General features: G+C 32.6%; 2 protein-coding genes across 7 annotated transcripts; one reads left to right on the forward strand and one right to left on the reverse strand.

Annotated features, from left to right (window-relative positions):
* The first annotated feature begins 1,738 nt into the window (after positions 1-1,738).
* On the forward strand, positions 1,739-8,731 carry LOC118054154 (DNA repair protein recA homolog 3, mitochondrial). 6 transcript variants are annotated; one of them, XM_035065620.2, is made up of 8 exons: positions 1,739-2,071; positions 2,278-2,338; positions 2,537-2,754; positions 3,093-3,180; positions 3,569-3,750; positions 4,139-4,285; positions 7,025-7,156; positions 7,928-8,731. In XM_035065620.2, the coding sequence occupies exons 1-8, from the start codon at positions 2,027-2,029 to the stop codon at positions 8,318-8,320; spliced, it is 1,266 nt and encodes a 421-aa protein (XP_034921511.1). In that variant the 5' UTR covers positions 1,739-2,026; the 3' UTR covers positions 8,321-8,731. The 6 variants fall into 6 exon arrangements, with proteins under 6 accessions (XP_034921511.1, XP_034921512.1, XP_073262251.1 ...); XM_035065621.2 differs by having other exon boundaries at positions 2,281-2,338; XM_073406150.1 differs by having other exon boundaries at positions 1,739-1,940.
* A 2,574-nt stretch (positions 8,732-11,305) lies between these two features.
* On the reverse strand, positions 11,306-15,210 carry LOC118054157 (uncharacterized). The gene is made up of 7 exons (XM_035065626.2): positions 14,864-15,210; positions 14,661-14,779; positions 14,482-14,564; positions 13,650-13,771; positions 12,455-12,619; positions 12,276-12,369; positions 11,306-11,699 (listed from the first exon to the last, which is right to left on the reverse strand). Exons 1-7 carry the CDS (start codon positions 15,036-15,038, stop codon positions 11,513-11,515), a joined length of 945 nt encoding a protein of 314 aa, XP_034921517.1. The 5' UTR covers positions 15,039-15,210; the 3' UTR covers positions 11,306-11,512.
* Between the last annotated feature and the right edge of the window lie 5,943 nt (positions 15,211-21,153).

Here is a 21,153-nt window from a genome sequence, read left to right on the forward strand (position 1 = left end):
ATTATATGAGCTCACATGCGAGACAACTTGTCTTTAAGAGATGTATGTGGCTTCTTCCCACCTTTGATGTTGGTGTTCTTTGGTGTCATTGGACTTATTCTTTGAGCTCTTTCTTTTTTATAGGGCACGTGTATATGGTAGAGGTGTGATGGTGCTTTAATAACTTTTTCCTCTCTCTCTCTCTTTTTTTTTTTTTCTCTTTCCTCATTGAAAAATAAGTTGTTCTTATTTTTCCTTCATCTACATGGTCTTTTTTGCTAAGAGATCTTTTTTTTTTTTTTCTATTACTGTAACTAGCCATTCTCCATCGGGATATTGTAGCTTACTTTTCTTTCTTATTGACTATTTTTTTTAGTTAATTAGATAGTTGGGCCTTTGGCCCAAACCAAAAGACTAAACAATAATGGCTTGGTCTTTAGCTATTAGACCTTTAGCCTAAATAGATTGACTGAATAATATTATTTGATTTTTTTAAAAAAACAATTTGGGCCTTTGAGCCCATTTATTTTCCTATTTAGTTTTGAAATTATATGTAAATCTAATGACTTACGAATATTTTTTCATCAAGTTTAATGGAAAAGCATATGTTATTACCCCCCCCCTTTTTTTTTTTTTTTTTTTTTTTTAATTGAGGTAGCTAAGTGAATGCTTATGAAAGTGGAGAATTTTCTACTTGCCACAACTAGTTTTAACATTTAAGCACAACTAGTTTTAACGTTTAAGCCAACTAAAGAGTGTATTTAGGTGGAGAAGATCATATGTTCAATGATTTATAAACTCTATTTTTTTATGCATGACAGAAATAAATAAATTATTAATATGATGTTTCTATGACTTGGATGATTATGTTTTAAAATTTTATTTTTCTTAGGTTGCATAGCTAATTGTGAATATAATTATAAATATTGAAGTGAAATGAAAAATATTATTGATGTGGGATGAGATCTAAGATGATTGGATCATATTTTAAAATTATATATAAAAGTATAATATAATATAGTCGATAATTTAAAATTTTCAAGCAAAGGAGAAGCTCAATCAAAATTTTTAGTAGATTAAAAAAAATTGATTTGAATAAGTATAAATATGGTTTTTTATTCAATTATTTTGGGAATGTTACATTTACAAGTTTCCTCCTAGGATTATCAAAAATATATTTTTCACACAATCTAAAAATTACAATATAAACTTGAATCATAAAAATTTAAAAATCTTAAAATCTTAAATAAATTATTTTTTTATATATATAATTCAATCATCTTAAAATATATATTCCAAGTAAAAATACTAGCTGATAGATTAGTTACTGAGTATTTCAATAGTAACAAAAACAACTCAAGTAGCAGTATTTGCAGCAGTAGCAGAAGTCACGGAAAGCTATCACTCAAAGTATTATCATGATTATTTACCATTCAGCAGCAACAAAAACATTTTTATTTTGTTTTATTTACGATGCCTTAATTTTTCTTATATCATGATGAGAAATAGATGTATAGAACCATGGAAAGCTAAAGCAAAAATTGATTTCAAAAGGGCTACAAAATAAAACCTATATTATTATGAAAAATATATTTGATAGTATGCTAGTGATTATTTTTTAAAATGTGTTTTTTAAAAATATATTAAAATAATATATTTTTTTAATTTTTTAAAATTATTAAAAATTTATATAATTATTAATTTTAAGATTCATAAAATTAATTAAGATTATATATATATATATATATACCCAACACCCTTTACTCGGAAAGAGAAGCATCGGTTAACTCGCGATTTTAATCCATCCGTTTACTCGGAGCTCACTGAAAATCAATGGCGGGAAATAAACCCTAAAACCCTAAAAATAGGGCACAGAGACAGAACTCAGAACCTCAATCTTTCCATTTTCTAAAATTCTCTCAAGTCTGTCTTATTTTTTATTTTCTGGCATGCAATAATAAGTAAGTATATTCCTAGTCTTCCTTTTCGCTTCTTTCTTTTTTCCATTACAATCCGCCAACCAAAAAAAAAGAAAATATTAATTTCCATGGAGAGGCTTGTTACTCTTAGACGCGCTCTTTTAGTTCCCGAGGTACCTTATCTCTACATTTCTGTTTGATGTTTATTTAAGGTGCCTGATCATTTTTACTACTATTCGTTTCACCTAGTTCAGTATTATCATCCATACGCTTGATTTTTTTTTTTTTTTTTGTGAAACTCTCCATGTTTCATTCTATATTTGTTGTTTAAACAGGGTTGTTTTGCGTGTATTAATTAATGAATTACTTATATATATAGCAGGGACTAAGGAGAGTTGTGCTGGGAACTTATTCTCAGACACGCAATTTTGCTACAAAAGGTATTGAAAGTTGATGAAATGGACAAGTTATACTGAAACTTAAGAGTTTATAGTTCATATGAGTAATTATGTAATTGTAATTAACAAGCCGTGTCACGCAGTAATGGCGTGGATTTATTTTTTTCATTTCTCAGGCAACATTGTGGATTTGTAACAAATGTCTACCTTTTTTTCTTATTAAAAACCAATATTGATAAGGTAAAAGAAAATCCAAGTCAGATGGAAGCGAGTCTGGTGAAGAAAATACGTCAAAGAAAGATTTGGCTTTACAACAAGCCCTTGATCAAATTACTAGTCAATTCGGAAAGGGATCTATCATGTGGTTTGGCCGCTCTGAAGCTCCCAAAAATGTTCCAGTCGTTTCTACAGGTTCCTTTGCTCTTGATATAGCACTTGGATGTGGTGGATTTCCAAAGGTATGACTGAACATTTTTCATTCAAGCATTTTGTTGCTTTGTTTTTGTTAACAATACTCTGTTTTGCAATGCATAAAGTTTCTTAAACAAAAAATGCTTTGACTGGTTACTGTTTTGCGATTTTTATCCCTTGAAATAGCTTAAAAGTGTATTAGTTTTGTGAGGAGATCTATTTTGAGTTTATTGTGCTTTAACTGAATGTTTAGGGTTGGAGTTCATGGTTCATTTCTGGTTCTGTGAATTCTGAACCTCCATATATTTAATGCAAACAAGAATCAAACCCCACAGTTTTGTGTTTTTTTGGCTGCATATTACATATCGAAATTGGATTTCAACAGGGTCGTGTGGTGGAGATTTTTGGTCCGGAGGCTTCTGGGAAAACCACTCTTGCTTTACATGTAATTGCTGAAGCACAAAAACAAGGAGGTTACTTCTTAAATGCCTACAAGATTTATTTTAATTCTTATGGCAGTAGTAGCTAGTTGTTAGGACTAACAGGGCCATCATTTCCTCAAACTGGGCTGTTAGGAGGTGTACACCTGCCTTTGAATCCCACAAATACATTATTTATAATGAAAATATAAAGTATGGACATGACATGTCAATTTTGGTACCATTTGTCATTAAGTTGTCAAGCTATTTTATTAGTAAGTTCAGAAAAAGATTCAAGTATTAATCTTTCTCTAGTAACATATAAGTAGAATATTGGATACTGTAAATTGTTTCAGAGGATTTTAAGTCAAATAATTTTGCTGAATTGTCAAGGACTCGGTTTCAATTCTTCCATGGCATTAACATGTCTACTTCTTTGCAGGTTACTGTGTTTTTATGGACGCTGAGCATGCCCTTGATTCATCATTAGCTAAGGCTATTGGGGTGAACACTGAGAACTTGCTTCTTTCGCAACCTGATTGTGGTGAACAAGCTCTCAGTCTCGTGGACACTCTCATCCGGAGTGGTTCTGTTGATGTCGTTGTTGTTGATAGTGTAAGTAAGGTGCTTTATTGGCTCGTAATCTTACATGTTATCAAGTCCTCTCGTAGTTATAGTTTCTTGTATTCATTGGATGAGGCTTTGTAGTTATAGTTTCTTGTATTCAATGAATCAGTGTTTGTATAATGTAATACTTAGTAAGATAATTCATTCCCTTTACCATCCCCCTCTTACTCATCTTCTCATATGTCCTATTTAATGGTTATCATCTTAGCAGAGTTGTGTTAACTGTTATGCCTGCAGCTTTTGCTGCAGATAGTGCGAGAGCACATGTATTAGACATCAATGCTTGGTTAAAGTTTATTTGTTTAGAATTATCCATACCATTGAATTTCAGACTACAGTTTGGAATTAAGTCTTGTTTTTATTTTTCTATTGTGAATAATGACAGGTAGCTGCACTTGTGCCTAAAAGTGAACTTGATGGAGAGATGGGTGATGCTCATATGGCAATGCAAGCCAGATTAATGAGCCAGGCACTTCGCAAACTGAGCCACTCTTTATCACAGTCACAGACTGTTCTGATCTTTATCAATCAGGTGCTATTTTGAAGTATTAGTCCTATCATTATAGGTTGAGTTTATATATATATATATATATATATATATATATATATATATATATATATATATTATATATATATATATATATGGTTTAGGAGATCTGTACTGATTTACTGTGAAACTATAAAGATGTTTTTGCACATTCATTTTAGGTACTGGCTTAAAAGATATATTGCCAGAACTTGTGTGTAATGGCTGTCAAATTGAGATTTGACTCGTGAATCAGAAAGTTCATTTTTGGGATTGTGAATCTTGTCGAATTGTGAATCATAAAATTTAGTAACAAATGATAATGACATTAATAAAATATAGATAACATAGTAAATCTTGTCATTTAAATTTTTAGTTCTTAGTCATTAATTACTTAAAGTCTCGAAATTCAACATATTGTTCATTGCTACTTGATCATTCTAAAGACTCAATAATCTTGTTCTTCCCCAACATTGATGTCATCTTTGTAGTTCCTTGTATTTGACACTCTTGCTTTCTTTCACTGCTTTCTATTTTCGTGAAAATTTAATTTATAATTCATTTAAGTTTCTAGTAGAAATATTTATTGAAGAAGATTGTTTACATGTTGTCATACATGACCTCTTGACTTAGCATTCCTATTCTTACCACCTCTCTTAAAATTATGCATTTTATTTCAATTTTCTATCCGAGAGGACTTGTAAAGCTCAATGAATTGTATTGAATCGAATCAAATCCTTACTGAATTGTAAGATTCAACAGAACAAGGAGATCTAGAGAAAATAGAACTAACATAAAACTCAACAATCTAGCTACCATTGAAACAGTAGAGTGAAAGTAGGATGAAGCGTGCCTTTACCCTTCATGTTAGTAGGAGTGGATTAGTTAGAATGGGTTCGTGTGAAGAAGAGGTATTAGTCAACACCTTTGGGGTTGTGCCAGGTAAGTTAAGAAATGACACACCAGCAGGTAACAAAAGAGATTTCTGTGATCTTCACTGTATCCATGTTGAAGATGCAACAAAGTGTTTGAATCATTGTGCATTGTCCAAATCAAATGCCTAGTGGCATGGTCAAAGCCAATAGTCATAATCTATGTCCTTTCATCATGATGTCCAACAAAACTAACCATGGAATCGCTATAATGTACCCAAGCAAGGAGTAAATCAATTGAAAGCCACGTTCTTTCTAGTAAGCAAATCAAAGGAGCTGTCAAGCCTGGGAAAGCTAATTTTCAGTAGTGTATTAAAGAGTTGCAGCTGGGGCACTAGTTAATAGGCAGTTAGGCTCAAGTTCAGTTTCTTAACAAGATATTAGACAAGGTTGGGAAAACTAGTGAATTAGTTGAAGTTCAACCATCTCTTGTTTGTGAAAGGATAATTGCTTTTTGTCTATCCAATTGCATAAGCACATCCGGTTCTAGTGTCGAATGGGAGTCCTCTTTATTTTTGTCTCTTCCATCTTTAGAGTTTCTTATTGTGTTTAAGAAGCCCCTAATCTTTTCTATCAGTGCTATTAGTGAGCTAACATGCTAACAGTAGTTATAAACTAGTCTTTATTAAGCTTTCTTTTTTAACTAGCATGATAACAAAATAACTAATAAGCTTAGAATACTTGTAGTAGTTTACTAAAGAACAAGACTGAGTCGGATTTTCTTGTCCCTTGCATTTCTTCCCCGGATCTGATTGTGCTAAGTAAGAAGGGCCTAAAGAATGTTACTAGTTATCTGAGGCAAGCGCATAAGAGAGCAAGCTTGTATTAGTGAGGACCAAGAATAAGAAAGGTTCAACTCGAACTAAATCTATTGGCACTTTAAAAAAATTTCTAAATGGAAAAACGTAACTACTGTGTTGACCCTTTCTAACTGAAAGACCAACACTCCCTTTAGTCTAAATAGCTTGATAAACTCCCAGCCAATAGGCAAGGACAGGCTATTTGTCTTTCAAGCAAGCTATGGATAAGAGGGATAGGCCAAAAGGTAAAGGACCCAAGTTATTTGATTTGAGACTCTAAGCTAATTTCTAGAAATGTTGTCCACTTGGAAGTGACAAAAGAAAATGGGTTGGCGATTCTTGATTGGACACACACGAGATCAAGGCAAGAATGGTTTTGGTCCAAGGATGGGTTTCTTCCTACTCACAGAGAATGATACAGGAGTTGTGTTTGTAATTTATTTTATTTTGCTTATGATATTGAGGATGTTTAATTAATCTAGAGTCGTGTGATTAGCATCTGACTTTTAAAGTATTTCCTTGGAGGTTAAGTTATTTTAATTGGAGCCCAAGACTAGAAATCCTATTCCTACAAGGATCTAGGGCTTTAACTATGTATAAATAAGGGTGCTAGGGTTATTTTATAGACTTTCTTTGTTATTTTATCAATCTATTCAGATTTTAGATTATTCTTCTCTCTTTTTTATTTGTTATTTATTTATTCTTTCTTGTATCTTTTTCTTTGACGTGTAATTTAATTCCTTCCCTTCTGTTGCCCCAGTAGCATAGTCAAAAGTAAGCAGTCAATATCGAGCTTACCCTTTTCTGATATTAGTGCCTCCATGATTCTGGATATGAATTTTGGATCCATGTATAAATTAGTGTGCTGATCATGAGTCCATTGTAATTGGAATTGAGACTGGCTGTGCTAGTAATGGCATGAAATTATACCGACACCATCAGAATTTATTGCAATATGATGTATGTGTGTGTGTGTGTATAATGCTTGGTTCGTTAACTTTATCTGTCAATAGGTGAGAGCAAAGCTTTCAACTTTTGGATTTGGTGGGCCCACTGAAGTAACCTGTGGTGGTAATGCTCTGAAGTTCTATGCTTCTGTACGCCTAAACATAAGAAGGGTAGGGTTTATCAAGAAGGGAGAAGAGGTATGGCTGTTCATCCTTTTCTCAACCTGTGAATTTGAAACCGTGTCAAGATGAGGAACTTTTGTGATACTTAATTACCAAACTAGGTGGAATAGACTAAATTTGCATTAGCTCCACCCCGCTTTGGGCTCCTCTAGACAATATATTCTTGGCTTTGATTCTGGTCTTGTTCATTGTTTTTCAAACAAGGTGCCAGACATGCAACAAAGCTTACGACGCTTGCTGGTGTAAGCTTTTGCTTGAACAGGATACAGGCTTGATCTATGATGGCAGAAAATAATAGGGTTGACAAAGGAATTGAAAAGAGAGGGATGGATTCCTCTATTTTGCAAATCAGTGTATCTTGTTACAGAGAGTTTTCTGGAAGTGACTGTTAGTTCCCTCACCGTTTCTTGGCTTGAGATCTGTTTGTTTTAACCACCTCTGCATGCTTAGTCGCCCATGAAGACATTTAGAAGATTGTTGTTGACAATTGGTTTATGTCTCATTCAAGATGAGTAAACAAGTGAAATGAATGACCTCGGATCTCGTGACTTTTGACTATACATTGCCTTTGGATCTCGTATCTGTCTATATTTTGGATTGAAGCTGGTTTACTCTTTGGTTTTTTGTTCAGAAATGGTGAAGGGATGGGGTGGGGGAAGCAAGAAGTGCAGATTGTAGATTATTAGGTTTTAATCTCAACAATTATACATTTTTGGTTACAGAGGTTCGCATTACTTTGTCTTCTTGGTGTCGAAGTGCTGGTTCTTACCTTTTCTTCTTTTGCAGACAACAGGAACTCAAGTTCAAGTGAAGATAGCGAAGAATAAGCTTGCCCCTCCATTTAAAACTGTTCAATTTGAGCTTGAGTTTGGCAAGGGAATAAGTCGTGAATCGGAGATCATAGAATTGGCAGTGAAACACAAATTCATCAAGAAAAATGGTGCATTTTATGACTGTAATGGTCGCAAGTACCATGGCAAGGAAGCATTGAGGGAGTTTCTAGCTCATAATGATGATGTCCAGGAAGAGCTTATGATGAAGCTCAGGGAGAAGCTACTTGAAGCTGAGACTGATCAGGAACTGAAAGATGAGACTACAGATGGAGAACCAACCCAAGAAACCATCCCACCTGATTCTACCAATGAAGAAGTATTTGCCGCAGCTGAAGCATATACATGAACGACCTCAGAACTGTAGATGGAGGTTTATTCTGCTCAATCCCATGGCATCGCCCAGTTTTCTATGGAGTCCTGCCATCCCATCTCCTGCTCATCAACAGCACCAGGATTTCCAGTGGGCACAAATTGAAGGATTCGGAAGGCCTCAGGTTTATTATAACTAAAAACCGCCCTAGCTTGTGACAGGACACATGGTTTATGATTGTGCCGCAGCTGAGATTTTTTAATCGTCAGTGTAGGTTTTGGCTCTAGAATGGATCAAAGTTTTGCGGGTCTAGATGAGCTACTGCTGAAAATGCAGGGCGATTGCCAAAATTCATGAAATGTACACCTAAACTATGTCTGTGAATGGGGCCAGTTTTTTATTTTTATTTAGTAATTAAAAATCCAGCGCAGTATGCTATTCAATGCATCCCTGTCATTGTGTTTTTATGTGTGTGCTTTTTGGTGAACTGAGGCTAGGGCATCGTGGTTGGTCGGAACAGATAAAAATGCCGTCCATGCTAGTAAATAAATCCTTCTCCTCGTTGTGGTTTCAGCTCCATACTGTCGGCCATGATTCCGTCGCCTATAAATATCGGTGATCGCACAATCCGGTTTTGCCCTAAGCTCTTAAATTATATCTCAACTTTGTACCTTTAAATTCATTTCATGGAAATCCGACTTGGAAACAAATTCAGCTACACGTCTTACAATACAATTCCTTATACGGTTCTAATGCTTGTTTGATAATATATTCAAGCTATCTGAATTTCTGTTGATAAATTAATCAAGCCGTACATACAATTTAGAACATAATACTATACTTTAAAAGTGTTGGACAAAACATCAAATATGTATTGTGGACATAGATAGATTCATTATATTGTGGACCACACTATAGATATAGAGTATTTATACTATGGATGATATTTTAGTGTTTGAAAGTGTTGTCTTTTCTGTTTATTAATAAAAAAAATAATGTTAATTAAAGAGATAAGTTGATAGGAAATAGTCATTGATAAGAGGTTAACGCTCTCGGATGATTGGTGAAAAAAATAATATTAATTAAATAGACAAGTTGATAAGAGATAGTTATTGATAAGAGGTTTACGCACATATATAATTGGTGAAAAAAAACAAGTTGATAGAAGATAGTTATTGACAAAATATTAATATTCTCAAATAATTACTGAAAATAATAATGTAAATTAAAAAAAAAAGTGGATAGAAAATAGTAATTAAGAAGAAAAGCAGATGTAACACTCACAATTCATTTATAAATACAAAAAATTACAATATTATATTAATTTTGTTGAAGGTCATAATATTGCCATAATATTGCATTATGGTGTGTGCAAATCAATGGTCTTTCTAGGAATTTGCATGAGATTGGGATTCGGTTCGAGAGTGGTTGGGACGAGGCTCAATTGTTGGGGGCCCAAAGAACAAGAGAAGGATTTCTGTTTGGGCTTGGTACAAACAGAATGCTATTTTAAATGGATAATTTTATTTTTTTCCTGCTGTGCTATCTTCTTCACTTGTATATCTCCTTTTCCGCTCTTAGTTGACGATGCTTTTATCGCATATGGGAAATAACTGAGTTATGAAAAACATTGTTTTATGAATTTTTAAATGTTTTTTATTAAATTTAAAGCTGTTTTTATGTTTTAAAAGTATTTTTAAAAATAATTTAAATTTTTTATTAACTTCAAATTAATATGTTTTTAATATTTTTAAATTATTTAGATATATTGATGTTAAAAATAATTTTTAAAAAATAAAAAAAAAAACATTAAAATATATTCTCACAAAGAAAAGATGAAAGCTGGCAAGATAGTTGTCGATAAAGCACCCAGTAGTTGATGACGCTTCTGTTCACGAAGAGGTAAATGGCTATTTAGTAGACTTTCCTGACTGGTGCATTTAACATTTGTTTGATTCGATTCTTTTTAAGAAGTGCTTTTATGTCCGTCACCGTCACGTAGTTGCGAGCTGAGCATGGCACTAAGCCGTAATCGGTAGATTCGCTCTCTATTCTCTGTTTTGGCACCAGCAGCTTTTAATCATTTGAAAGTCTTTTCTTTGGGAAATCGTTCGAATATATCATCCTTGAAGGGCGTTAAGAGAGAAATCATTCTTGTAGTCTTTCTAGATAAGCTGTTCTTATGTTCATGATGTAAAATTATGAACTTTTAATCTTTCCTAGACTGGCAATGAACCACGCTGGCCCCGTTCTGTTGGAAACTTCAATCTCTAAGCTGGAGCTTGCCTGCCTTCGTCTTTTGTTTATTTACCATATTAGGATAGCATACTTGAAATTAAACATAGAATTTTAATTGCAATTGTTTGTTATAAGGGGAAGAAGAGGCCTATCTCGAAGCACTGAGAGTGATGAGGACAAGCTAGAAGAGCAGTCTATGATTCCCAACTGATTGCAACTCGAGATATCAATAATTTCTACTCGCCAAGCTCTGGACAAGATAATCGTGAGGAAGAAAGGCTTCCTCGGATTTCATAGTACACTGGAGATCAAGAAAAAAGCATCCAATATCAAGGATAGTAGCCGAAGTAATCATCTTCTCCTGCTTCAATGCAAAGGGTAGGATTAGCCATAGTGGGCTGGAACTACATGTAATAATCATGGTAAAATCTTGCAAAGTTGATATAATTTATCAGGTGTTTTTGGCCCTTCTTTCATGTGATTCTTGCCCATGCGAGCTTATAAGATCTGTTTCTATTTCCATGAAAAAATATGAAATAAAAATTGCTTGAGGCTTCGTTACTGACCATCCACAGCAAATAGAATGCACGAGTTCATCTTTTAAGGCCGGAACACGACCAAAATAGCACTGTCACTGTCCTCATCCGCATGATTCATCAGATAACGCATGCAAGTATTTTGTCCTATCATTGATTTCAAAATCTAAACATTGAAAAACTCTGATATTCCATGTCTTTTTTGTCTCGACTAAAAATCTGTAATAAAAAAGATACCAAACGCCAATGAAAAAAATCAGATTCGAAATTTTCATACTCGGACGTGTAGTTGCTTCGTAACCAATTATTTTTTGGATTCCGAACACCATGGTGAGCTGACTATCAGCAAATTGTTTCCAAGTCAAATTATCACCATGATGTGCTACAAGTGATGTTTACGATTTCAATACAATCTAGTATCTTGAAGCGCACCACTACCTAGCTGGGTTTACCCTTAGTCCTGCTGTAAGGTTGCCTTCATTAATTTCAAAACAACAGCTGCTAATTCAGTTTGATGTGAAGTGTAGCTATGATTTGCTCCTTCTATGATGTGTAGACTGTGATTTGGTATGATCTTGGCAAACTCTAATGCGTCCTCCACTGGGATGATTTCATCAGCAGATCCATGAATAGTGAAGACCCTGCATGCAGAATAGTGGTCATGAAGGCACAAACAATACACAGACAGAGACACACCAGTGTAGAATGCATTATAAAGCATTGACAGAAATTGAAAATAGATTAAACAGAACAAGAAGCGAGCAATTGGCTATAACAAAGAACTTGCCAATCTAGGAACTAAAGAGATGCAGCAGCACTTCTTTGGATAAAAAATGTGTCATCGCCTGAATTATGTTTCAAGCAACATCATCAAAACGGATTTCCAGCAGCAACAAACAGGGAGAAGACCAAATTGTTTATTTGTACAATAAAATAGCATGGTGCATTTTCACAAGAAAATCACTCTCTCTCGTTCATCACAATTAGAAAATTCCTGTTTCCTTTCTTCTTGTGCTTTGAGAGCATCCGTGGGGTGGCCTGTCATTAGTGTGTTAATTTCATTTCATCAAGTCTAGGGATCTCATTTTGCTTATTAGCATCTAGTTTATGGATAGATTTTCACAAAAACATTACAACTGAAACTAAGTTTGACACACTAGACATGCTTGTCAAGCAAAAGCAAAGATAACAAGCTACTTAAAGATGAAAGCGCTCACCTGCAGTCCTTGTTGATTGCAAGGCATGCTTTATGAATATCAGTATTCAGGCGATCCATCAAACTTTCCTCGGTCACACGATAAATAACACTTCCTGCAGAAGGTCATGTCAGGCAGCTTGCAAAATCTTTCATTTAAGAAATTAATTTACTTATATTCTGGAAACAAAAATGGATTACCTGTTCTATTCTTAACGTTGATGAATCCATCTTGTTTGATTTTTTCCATAAAGTCTTTTCCAATCCGTTCTTCAATGCCTCTCTTCAGATCATAACGGCCAGAAACATTGAAAACTGTAGTGATATCCTGATATTTGGAAGCATATAGGAGCACCACATCACCTCCTGCAATTACATTGTTAGCATGACAGCTTTCAAAGAGAGGGTTATAATTTACATAAACTTATTATTTATCATAGCAGACTTTGCACACTAGACTTCCAAAACAGGATGAGTTGAATAGAACGTGAAATTGACACAGCTAATCATGAGAAGCATTATTAATAAACTGCCCTTCATTTCCACTAAAAAAAACGGGCCCACTTTTTCCATGCATTATAGTACTGAAACCTTTCATATTCTGAGCTTCGTTCTTTAGAATTCCTATCTGAGTCTCCACCTTAGATTAGTCACATTAGACGAGTAGGCATCTTTAGAAGTATTTGTATGACATTCCGCATGGAGATTTAATATGGTGACTTTTGACTATAAGCTTGTCGTTTAAATACTTCCATCCAAAATTGACATTTGAATATGTGTAGATAAATAATACCCCTACACCATGTCTCTTTGGAGCTTAAAACATAAATCAGAAGTGAATAAATTAACGACATTCATGGCAGTGTTGACTGCCCACCAACATCGCTGAGAGCCAAAAGTAGAGAATGTTCCAGGCAAGCAGTAGCCAAGAGCACTACCTGGAGCATCCATTGCCACCTCAAATGACTTCTCACTTCTGCCACTAGGGCAACAGCATCAGCACACACATTTCCAAGGGAAAACTTATCTCCAGCTCTCTATCAGCATTGCCACCCAGCAGTCACCCTTTTGCTACAAGCGAATGCATCATAAGTGCTGTGTCATCATCAATGGTATATATGCCACAGCCAATTTGCCATCGCCTCATTAACTGAATGTTATTACATTAAGAACAACCTCAATACCTCTCACGCCTTATTCCTAATCACTCTTTTCTACTATCACATGATTCACTACAACTATGCATGTCAACTTCTATTGCCTCCATCTTTTACTAAAGCAATGGAAATTCAACAACAGTGGTATTATCTGCATTAACATTGTAGGCTTAAAAAACTTAACTTCATCTTGGCAGTGGCGTCTACACAATTTAGATGTTGAATAATTATATGCACACCTTTACTGTGCCCAAGAATTGCACTTATGGCACGGCTTGCTCCTCGGAAGTATTCCATTACAGAACGTAAATCATCAGCTTCTCTCCAATAATTACCATACGCAAATGAACCTTCACTTTCCCTGGTAAAAAATATTACAACAAAATCAGCATGAAACTAAATGCTTATTGTTTGCAGCAAGAATTGAACTGTGTGCAAACGATCCAGGCAATTGGAATCTACCACGGTAAACACAGATTTAATTCTTCCAGTTTGAGAACAAACGACCACTAACTGATCTGAAAATATTTCCACTCTATAACTGATATCTAAACAATTCAATTATAAACATGAAAGTCCTGGAAGAAATCAAGCATGATAATATTTGGTAAAATATCAAATTGATCTTGGATTCTTTTTAAAGTAGACCCCTACGGATCACAGAAATAACAATCAGAAATCAACCTACAATTATCTTTGTTTTGATTGATTCTAAAGCGTTGGAAAAATAAAAAGGTCCTTCGACATCAAATTGGCCATCAGCTTCCACAAAAAGAACAAAGCAAGTAGCAGATTGTAAGACCAAAAAGAGGAGAATCTTGATCATTCTTTCCATGGCATCTAGACAAGTTATGTGTCATAATTACTCCCTTTCATGATTGATGATACCAGCTAAAAAGGTTGGATTGCCTATTAAGACAAACTACACGATCAGCAATCTCCTCTGCTGCAATTATCAAGTCATTTTTTGTTCGAGTTCTAAGCAATTATATACATATGGGAACAAAGTGGCGAGCAAAAAAATAAAATATCCCGTACATATCAGTAAAAACAAACAAAAAAACAACTTACCCATTTCCAGCAAAGTCGAAGCGGAAGGAAGAGGTTCCTTCCTTTTCTAATGCCTTGGCAAGATTCACCATAGTATCGTTTCCCTTGAGATAGAGAGAAAATACAACAAACCCAAGTCAGCTTTTACTTCTTTTCTTGTTTCTGTAAGGGAAAAAAAATCAAATATGAAAGCAGACAACCTTTGTGGAACGAAAACCATGACACAATATAACAATCTCGTTGGATCCAGTGTCATGTAATAAGCCCACCAGTTTTTCACCATGTTTGTTTGATATGATCACTTTCTGCTGCTCAACAACTGTAAGCAAACCCGCCAATAATGTACGTATTTGACATCATCCATAAACAAATGCTAATACACGCACATGTATAAGTATATTACCTGGGTTTTGGCCAGAGGGAGGGAGAGCCATCCTTAATGTCACGCTGCGATTGAACAAGGATGAGAAGGAGCGTAGATGGCGAAGAGGAGATGTAGGTGAAGAGGGGGGCTTTTTAGAGATTAATGAATTTTTTACTACTACTGGACAATTATTACAAACAACAAGGTTTTCCATTTATTTTACTATTAAACCAGGGATTGGGTTTGTTGCTCTATGCTTTGAGCTCTCGCTTGTGACTTGTGAGTGAATGATTTTGCCCGTTGCTTCGATCCAATTACACTACTTTGTATTATTATTATTATTAATCCACTTTTTTTTTTCCTCTACTATTTTTAGTAAACGTGGTTACATGCACTTCATGTTTTCTTTTTCTCTTCTTTCCCTACTCACAGGAGTCAGCAGAGCAATAGTTTTCCTTCACATGCCTTTTTCTACACTCCTTGTCGTTCCTCTCCTCCACTGGAAGCCTAACTACCACCCATTTCAATCATCAATCACAAACCAACATGTTGTTTCATTGATCTCCGATCAACCAGCCGGCAAAGACCGATAACCTTGGGTTGGTGGTGAGCTTATTTCTCTGTATTTGTTCTTTTAATGTTGCATTTTTGTTGTTGTTGTGTGTTGCATTTCAATTTTTTTTGTTGCTTGCTAGGTTTTTCCTATTACTTGGACTTAACAAGTTTGATCAATTTCTTTGTTTTGTTTGTTTGCTACATATTTGTTGTTTCTTCTTTCATTGTTTTTGGTTACTTCATCACAACCTCCATTGTCTCTTCTTTCTTTTATCCTTCTTTCTCGTGTTTGATTACTATTATGTGGTGCATGTTTTTCTGTCGGTGCTCTAATTGGTTCAAGCCTTGTCACTCTATTAATTTCTCTCATTTCCTTTCTATTCAGCTATTGAAGTTGTGCTTGAGTTTTATTAGTTTTATTCTTTGCTTTGTTTTATCGTGGTTTATTCTTCAGCTTTACCTTTGGTTTTGTCCATGTTTTTTTTTTATAGGATGAGATTTCATTGACGACCCGATCATAATCACTAATAGTCCTTCGTGCCCTTTGAGGCTTCGATCAATTTTATTTTTTATTGTTTTTGTTTGTGATTGTTGTTATGTGTTGGTTGTTTTTATTTTTAGTAAAATTCTTTGCTCCCGTGTCAATGTCCATTTAATTAATTCTCTTTTTTAAAAAACAAATATAATGCTTTATCATGGATTAAAAACAAAAAAAACAAAAACCTATGTTGAGCCTTCAAATACTTTTTCTGGATTTTTGGCGTTCTAAGAGGAATACATGCTAATTAAATGGTGCGTGCTTAGGTGAGTCATAAATGAATGAGTGCTTTCTTTGTGTTTTTGTGCTTCTGACTTGGAGATGCTGCTGCATGATATTGATTGTGGCTATGTTGTTTTCATTTTCATTTTTTTTCCTGTTCATTGAGTGGAGAGGCTTCTTATAGAAACTGTCAATTTCATTTTTTCGTTTAAGTTCTTGCATTGCTTTCTGTTTTATCAGCTCTCAACATTGTTTGTTCTTCTCAAACAGTTTTTATAGTTAAGTGTTTGATTTTGCTATTACTGTACTTAGGGTTTGTTGGTATTTTGCTATGGATTTTTTATCTATTTAAGTGTGTGTTTTTGCCTTCTTTATCAATATTTTTCATAGATGGTAAGCCTACCAAAGGCTATTTACAAACAAATTTCATTGGGCATAGTTTTTAAGAGGTTTATGGATTATTATTTTTTTATTGGTTTAATGGGAAAAGCATATAGTGTGCTTATGGTGTGTTTAATTTGCTTCTATTTTTTTGTTTGCTATGAGGTATAATTCTTTCTTTATAAAATAAAAAATAAAAAAATAAAAAATAACAAATTCATACTTTTATTGCGGTGTTTTTTTTTTGTTTTTAGTGATGGTTTTCATCTCTAAAAAACAAATATAACAACAAAAACAAATATTGAAAAATGATATAAGCTCTGGATGTGTTTTTTGCTTTTATCATCTCTTTAGTTTTTTTCTTTCTTGCTTTATATTGGTTTATTTTAATATGAGAGGAAATAGATAAATTATGACACACTAAATACTTAGCAAAACAAGTCTACTCCAGATTTTACATCAAATCATTTTGGATTGGTAAATGAATGAATTTCCATAGCCATAAACATATTAATCAGCATGTTATTGAACAAAAACTAGCTCCTTATTACAAGGTGCAGGTACAACACAGTACAAATAAGATAACCAACCCCTTGATTTTGCACCCTTTTACGAAAATGATCCACGACAACCTTATAATTTTGTTATAAAAGTTTTCTTCGAGAGAAATTATTGTATACTCTCGTTTTATATTTCTCTTTTACAAACATATAAAGTTCACTGAGGTCTTTTTTTTTTTTTTTGGTATTTGGAGAGGAGTAAATATCTAGTTTATTTAAGTAATGACTACTTGGTGTCTTAATAAAGAGTAAAAAATGGATATATATTAAGTATAACATGAACTATATAAAGATATTTAAGTAATTAAGATATGATTCATCACCCTGGATGAATTAAGCAAAATGTTCCACATGTTCTCAAATAAATTTGATTGTGAAATTCTCACGTAAGGTGAAATAAGATTTGAAAAGAGTTTCAAATTTTATTCAAAAGATCAATGACTATAGTGTTGATAACAAACATGATTTGATATAGTAGACATACTTCATATTATAATGTCTAAATCATAATATTCCTGATAAAAAGATAATAATTACATTGAGAAACTGCTCACTAAAAGGTTAAGTCAAACCACTTATGACTTTCTTAATATTTAAAGAATCATGACGGGTTTCTAAACATTGTATTTTATCTTCAAATATAGATCAATCAATTGTTGAATTGATAATAAATTAAATTTTCTAATTTCTTTAATCATATTTTATTTAGGGTTATGATTTATATTTGGGCCAACTTATTATAAACCTAATAAGTCACACACATGTAGAACCATTAGTTAGAAATTAAACTGGAATAATTAATCAAGTGCGATTTGATTGTAAATAATTTTTAAAAATTAAGGACTATAATATAATCAATATAAGAAATTATAATTCTAGATCAAGAAAATCTTATAAGAAGACAAACCCAGCCTTGAAAAAATTATTATTAGAGGTCGGACACCTGAAATACTTGTGGTTTGTGACAAACCTAGCCTTGAAGAAATTGTTCAAACCTAAAAAAATAATTAATCTTTAGGTAATCTTTGCTTAAACTCTAATTGAACCTTGATTGTCTAAAAAATTTTCAGGGACTTTTGAAATCTTTTTTAAAGATTCATTGTTTCTGTTATGTTTATGTGTTTCGAGAAACCTCACATGATATGCTTTTTTGACAAGATGAAGGAATAATAACACCTTAATAGAACTTTCCTTGTTAAATGAAATTTGTTGGCACTAACTTAAGTTTTTTTTTTAATTACTAGAATGTTGTCAATGAACAACGTTCTTTCTCTTTTCACTATTTTTCAGCAAATTTCTGTCTTCTCAAACTCAAAGACTAAAAAAAATTAAAGTTGTAGTCTAAAACTAAAATTCCATAAACTAAAGGGATTGTAAAAGGAAAGTAGGTGGACCAAAAAGAACTTTCTAGTATGAATTTGAGTTTGGCAACATATTTTGCTTATGTTTTTAAGTTTGGTTCTATTTTTTTAAATTGTGTTTTTTTATTACTGTATCTCATTAAATTAGCCCCAATTAAGTTTTAAAATCTAATAAAAACCTTTAAATGTCTTAAAAACATGATGTTTGGAGACATAAACTCACAAAACATCCAAAATGACTCATAAAAGGATGAAATAAACAAAAAGGAAAAAATTTCATAGTAAAAACTAAGATGATAAATAGCAAGCTTGCACTATAGAAAACCCTAAGCTTTTTCGGTTTATTTTGTAATTTCCTAAACTAAAAAACTTATAAGGTAGCCGTGATAAGACAAGTTTACTTCAATGAATACTACTTTCCATTTAACCTACCGTTTCAATTCCAATTAAAGCTTTTATGGATTCAAGTGGGCTAGTCTTTCTTATAATTGCTCTATTTCACTCTAACATAAGACCTTAAATCCTGAAAATATACATATACTTTGTCATCCAAACAGTCCTCAATCGGGAGAGAGGTCTGATTATATCTTGAGTTAAAATTTTGTTGAAAATTTTTCTTCAACATAAATATTTTAACATAGAAAATTAATAAATTTAAAATTAATTGTGATTAAATGATAAATTAATTTTAAAAAATCCTATAAATTTAAAAAATATCAATTCAAAATTGAAAGGTTATAAGATTTTCTTGTGTTCATATAATGAAGACTTGAAAAATTAAAATTAGTCTCATAAAATATCAAAAACTTTTAAAGATAACAGGTTTAATAAAAATATGTCTTAGACTTAAGCCACACACGCACTTGGCTCGACAAGTTTAAATTTAATATACAATAATTTTTTATTATTATTTAGAAAGATTAATTTTTTAGTCCATTAACAATACCTATCTAGATTCATTGAATTTATTTGATTAGCTTCTTTTATTTAATACCTCGATAATTTTCAATGCTTTTAGTAAAAAAAAAAAATTGACAGAATTAATTCTCTTAATTCAAAATTAGTTATGGCGGCTTGGTTCCTTATATAAATAGGGGCTAGAGGGGATTGTCAAGAACATAATAAAACCAACGAGTATTTTTCCAATTCTTTGAAGTCCATTTGCATTCTTATGATGTCCTTTTGCTCCATAATTGCATCTTTTTATACAGTAATAATAATAAAATTATGAAATGTATGGTTGAACTGGTTAGATTCTAGATTTATTTTCTATAAATTATTAGTTCGAGTTTTATAAACTTCATAGCTACCGGAGATTTACATAGTCATTAACTTCAAGGTCTATAAAATTAGTCGAGGTATACGCAAGTTGATCTGGACACCCATATTAATAATAATAAAAAACTAATAAAATTCTGAGAAATGTAACTTAACTGATCAGGTTCAAGATTTATTCCTTAGAGATCATTAGTTTGAGTCATACAAACCTCAGAGCTATTAAAGTTTATATAGTTGTTAATTTCAGATCTAAAATTTCTTAAAGTATGCATAAATCTGGCTGAATAATAATAATAATAATAATAGTCATTAATTATTGCTTACAGTTATGCACTGATACGAGTTGTCTTTACTAGCTCGCTCAATTTTGTAACATCTATTTGCGATGATACCTTTTTGTTTTTTGTTTTTGCCATATCTAATTCGTTTTCCCTCTTTCTAGCTGGTTCTCTTTGGATGATGCATTGATTTGGCTATTTTCCTGGTTTTCTAGTAATTATCCTTGTTTTCATTACCTTTTTTGTGGGGAGATTCAACGATTTGATTGATTACATTAGGAATAAATGCACTAAAGAAGGCAAATAATGACCGGTTAGAAAACACTTACGCCATTGACTATTAGGCTGATTTAGGGTAAGGGTAAAGGAGAACTTGGTTTTTAAATTATTTTTTATTTAAAAATATATTAAAATTATTTTTATATTAAATATCAAAACAATCTAAAATATTATAAAAATAAATTTAAATAAAAAATATAATTTTAATCATGTTTCTAAATACACACTACTTACAAATCACACATCACACATCAATATAGGAAGTAAATTTGGACTTCTCCTCCACCCCACAATGAAAGAGGATCACATCGTTCACCACCAAGTCTAGAATATTTAATTTCCAAGGAAGCATTTGGTGTCTTGAATAAGATAGGATAGAAAAAAAAAAGATAGAAATGAACTTAATTGGAAAATATATATATTCTTGTCTTATTATTATTATGTTATGTTTGTTATGTTCTAGAGGACGATTAAATAAGTTTTTTTTACAACAATTCATTTGCATCCTAAAAATAGATTCTCAATTACAAATCTTGTAATGACAAAAGAATTATATTATACATGCTTAAAAAAGAAAATAAAAAAACATTTGTAATAGTTAAATTACTCTAAAAAAACTAGTAAGGTAAAATGAAACTCATGTTCAAAATTTTTAAGAGATTTTTAGAACTTGATTAAAATGAATATCCAAAATTTTCCATGACTCATTAACTCAAAATATTTTTAACAGCACTTGAGGGTGTCAATTCATACAAGACTTGCTTTGTGATAGTTGATGCACTAGTACTTGCCTACTAGGAAAGGTATTAAAAATAAATTATATATATATGCTAAAATCGTTGAAATATTTTAAATAGATTTTTATATGAAGAACATA

This window comes from Populus alba, chromosome 18, assembly GCF_005239225.2.
Source record: "Populus alba chromosome 18, ASM523922v2, whole genome shotgun sequence".
Classification (NCBI taxonomy): Eukaryota; Viridiplantae; Streptophyta; class Magnoliopsida; order Malpighiales; family Salicaceae; genus Populus; species Populus alba.